The 4,350-nt window shown below is 40.9% G+C and overlaps 1 protein-coding gene across 1 annotated transcript; it reads right to left on the reverse strand.

Annotated features, from left to right (window-relative positions):
• Positions 1-1,155: 1,155 nt before the first annotated feature.
• On the reverse strand, positions 1,156-3,564 carry LOC121995868 (putative F-box protein PP2-B12). The gene is made up of 3 exons (XM_042549637.1): positions 3,122-3,564; positions 2,404-2,522; positions 1,156-1,820 (listed from the first exon to the last, which is right to left on the reverse strand). The coding sequence occupies exons 1-3, from the start codon at positions 3,395-3,397 to the stop codon at positions 1,304-1,306; spliced, it is 912 nt and encodes a 303-aa protein (XP_042405571.1). The 5' UTR covers positions 3,398-3,564; the 3' UTR covers positions 1,156-1,303.
• Positions 3,565-4,350: the final 786 nt, after the last annotated feature.

Below are 4,350 nucleotides of genomic sequence, written 5' to 3' on the forward strand. Positions count from 1 at the left end.
TTTTGAAGTCGAAGGTGGAAGAATTTCTTTGTTATTGCTTCTATAGTGGGTTGCCTTCTTCTTTGGTCATAGCCTCCTTATAAAGGAGCTTCAAAAAGAGCAACAATTAATGGTTGATTAATGACCATTAAACCGTTACACACATAAACTATTCACAAAACGGATTCGGATGGCAAAACATCACCTTTATCGATCAGACATTTGATGCATGCATATCATATTTACACACGAGTCAACTTAATTTAGTACAATTCAGATCCTAGATGTATACCCCTATACATCACACATAAAAGAAAATCTCCTCATACATATATTTATGATATCAATTCATATAATATAATATAAACCAACAATAAAATTTTAAAACTCTTAAAACAATAATATTTAGGGGATGTTTGATTTGTTTGTATTTTCTTTTTTATTTTCAGAAAATCACATTTTCTCATTTTTTGAAAAATGATTTTTCGTATTTTCTGTTTTCTTAGAAAACGTTCTTTCTGTTTAAAGAAAACGAATGTGAAAAATACAAACCAAATATATTTTTCAATTTCTCAAAAAATGAAAATAAAAAATAATATAGAAAATACGAACCAAACGCTCCTTTATGAGCCTCTATCCTTTATGGAAAATTCTTAAACTATCTATCCTCTCCACCTCTTTCCCATTCTTATATCCAACGTTTATGTTTCTAGCAATATGGGCCAATTTAGCTCTAGTAGTGGCATCATTTTCTTCCACTTTCTTATTGGGATGTTTCACAGTGGGGAAAGTAATTGTGTGACGCCCCCAAAATATTCGAATCAGATTTCTCTTGACTGATAAATTAAGAATGTCAATTAATAGAGTGATGAAACGTAACTTGTGACAAAAGGTGAAATCGTTCGTCCCAGCGTCTTCGTCGCATCCGATCCAAGGCCATCACGAGAGAGGTAACTCACAACATCCTGAGCGAGCATGTGACAGGTGGAGTGAATTATACAAGGACCGGAGATTTACACCCCGACTATCCTGAGTTTCGACTCTGTGACCTCGTGTAACAAGCATCCCACCACATACAAACTCAGATGACATGTGGGGTCGTAATGAAACGTAACATGCTCAAATATAACATGGAGCCTCTAAGAAATTCTGGGTCTGAGTTATCAATCAAGAACATGCAACATCAACCCTCAACCCTCAAATTTAATGAAATATTTATCAGTATCTTTTCCCCTTTTCATGTTCACCTGACTTAAGAAAGAGGTATCCACAAACAAAGGTATTGTTTACAATCTCTTTGAAACATAGCTAAGCATAACTACTGCTACTTCCTGTGCTTGGGCCTGATCTCAATTCCCTGGACGATGAGACCCTTCTTCCAATGTCCACCCTTGATCTCCGTGAAGCTTATGACGACTTCCCCATCTTCCCCCTTCTCGTTGTAAAACTCCCCTAGTGCCACTTCCATCCACCCATTATCCCTCGCCAATGGCGGTGTCGGCGGCGGAGGATCTCTCTCACCCACCTCCTCTGCCTCGTCACCATTATTCAAAGTGTGCACAGCTGGAGCCTCCACTGGCATCAAGAGTCCGAATCGAATTCGATTTCTCCGCGCCCGCACGGTGTCTCTGCGAGGCTGCAAGCGGACGAGGGTGGTGGATGAGCGGAGGCCGACCGTGACAGAGGCTTCTTGAGGGGGTATATCGAGGCCGCGGGACCAGTCGGCAAGCTTGAAGATGAGATATGCAGCGTAGGTTGTTTGGGGGGTCAGCATCTTGCTTTGGATGCAGCCACGAATCTCCATCCAGCATACGTTCATCAGCTCGGCCACCTCTGAGAATCTGACAACGCCAGCCACCAGGCGAATGAGACAACATAAGAATTGTGAAGAAGAAGAACCATGGAATGGGATTATGGGAGTCGCTGTTGCTTGCCCAGTCGTCTAAGTCCCATCTAATTTAATTATTAAAGTGCATATCGATTTCGTGGTCACCATGTAATAATTAATGAAAATATCGGCATATAACCTATTTAATTAAAAATATTTTAATTTTGTAATATTGATTAATTACCATTAAGAAAGATATCGCGTAGTGTATTAAATTGATATTATGCTAGTTTTGTTATCACAAATTCACGCTCAATTTAGAATAAATCCAATTAAAAATAAATAAAAAGAAAATAATAAGATTAATATATAAAATATCCTTGAATTTGAATCCAAATTCCTCCTAAGAGCTGACACCCAAATCCTAATTTTTTTTAAAAAAAAAAAAAATTCTAAACTCTGTTTTTAACCACACTCTGTTTCTCTTCAAACGAATTTAAGATATTGAACACAACTCGGAGAGGAAAGATGGGTATGAAGAAGAAAATGGGTTGAAATTTGCCACAAATAGATAAATAGAGATTGGCTTGCATTACCTGGAGTCGGGCAAAGAGATCCACTGCCAGTATTGAGGCGTGTCGCCCCACACGATCGAGAGTTCCCGGGCAGAGATCATGTAGCACTTGGCACCGGTCGATCTCTCCAGCCACATACTCTGCAACAAAACCAAACGCAACGCGCACCGGTCGTCAATCAATCATCCATCTGATGTCTCCGCCAAAACCACCAGAAAAATCAACATCGATCGCAATTAAAAACGACTAATGAAAAACGCATCATCGTCACATAATTTTCAATTTTTTTTAATCCTTTTTTTTTTTTTTTTTTTTTTAACAAAAAAACACATCATCAATCCAGATTCCAGATCGTAGTTTATTGCGGTTTGATTGAGGAACCGAACCTTCTAGATGCAACGATCAATGGCAAAAGGCGAAACCCTCGCCCTCAGGGCCCCCGCCGCACCCTGCCCAGGGTCATCACGAGGGAGGTAAATCACGGTAGCTCGGTGGCAAGTACGCAGTGGGCTGAGACTTTTTGCACAGGGATAGGGAATAAATCCCCGATTGCCCTGCGGACTCGAACCCATGTTCTCAGTGGCAAACTTCCACGCCTTTACCAGCCGAGATAACCCAAGGATGAAGGGGAAGAGGATTATAAACAAATGAAAAAGAATCGAATCGATCGGAAGAGGAGAAACTGAGGAAGAGAGAGAGAGAGAAAAAAAAAGGGGAACGGATACGATCGGATCGGTACCATCTTGCCGCCGTCGATGAGGATCGAGTCGCAGAGTCGGAAGAAGAGGTCGCGCTTGGAGGAGTACTCGAAGGGACGGAGGGCGCTCGAGAGGATGGAGAGGGTGTCGGCGGGGAGGAACCGGTGCCAGACAAGGTCGGAATCGGCGGCGGCGCGGAAGGTGGTGGAGACGGCGGAGGAGCGGCAGGCGTCGAGGGGCGACGTGTGGGCGATGGCGTGGGCGATGCAGCCCTCCGGAAGCTTCTCGATCCCCGAATCCTCCTTTTCCTTCCCCATCCAGATGTAGAAGCAGCGTGCGCGATGATGAACTGACTACACCTCCCTCTACCTCTTGCCAGATATCTATATATATATACACAATGACGAAGAAGGAGATGTATAATTTTGTGTCCGCAGATGGGTTTCATGCGGCGAGTACGCGTGTAAGCGGCAAGGGAGGAAGCTTAGCCGCGAAGACTTTTTTTCCTTTAAAAAATATGTTGTAAATTTGTGAGGTTGTCTTTTATAGAGGTGGGTGGGGATGCTGTGGCCCCGGTGATCTCCATATTAATATTATTTAATAATAATAATAATAATAAATAAAATTATTCAATAGTTTTAACTATTATCTAGGATTGCAATCGGGTTGAGTAAAATAGAATTCATCAATATTTAAGTTTAGCTCACCGAATTCGAATTTTATTTAACAAATATATTTATAACTCATGAGTTAATTTAAATTTTTATCAAACCTAAACGATCTTAATAAATATAAATTATAAATTTAAAAATTTATTAAAAATTAAATGAGAAAAATATGAGTGAGTGAAGATGAAAAGTCCTAGCAAGTGAAGCTAGGCAGAGAAAAATCCTAGTCAGTGAAGCTAAGTGAAAAGTCCTAGTAAATGAAGCTAGGTAGAGGGCAATCTTGGTGAGTAAAGCTAGATGATGAAAAGCTCTAGTGAGTAAAGTCAGATATGTGGAAATCCAAGTGGATCAATACTGACCAGACATTTAGTGTTTATAAGTCTGAGTGGATCATGGAGGACCGGACATTTGGCAAAAGATGATAAGTCCAAGTGGGTCAAGGTTGATCAGACACTTGGCACGAGGAGGAAATTCCAAGTGGGTTAAAGGATTGACCGGACATTTGGTAATAAAGTTCCAACATATCAAGGTTGACTGAATGCTAGGCAATGAGGAGTCCCAACAGATCATGATTGATCGAATGTTGGACGTGCTGAACCCTA

This window comes from Zingiber officinale, chromosome 6A, assembly GCF_018446385.1.
Source record: "Zingiber officinale cultivar Zhangliang chromosome 6A, Zo_v1.1, whole genome shotgun sequence".
NCBI classification, from domain to species: domain Eukaryota; kingdom Viridiplantae; phylum Streptophyta; class Magnoliopsida; order Zingiberales; family Zingiberaceae; genus Zingiber; species Zingiber officinale.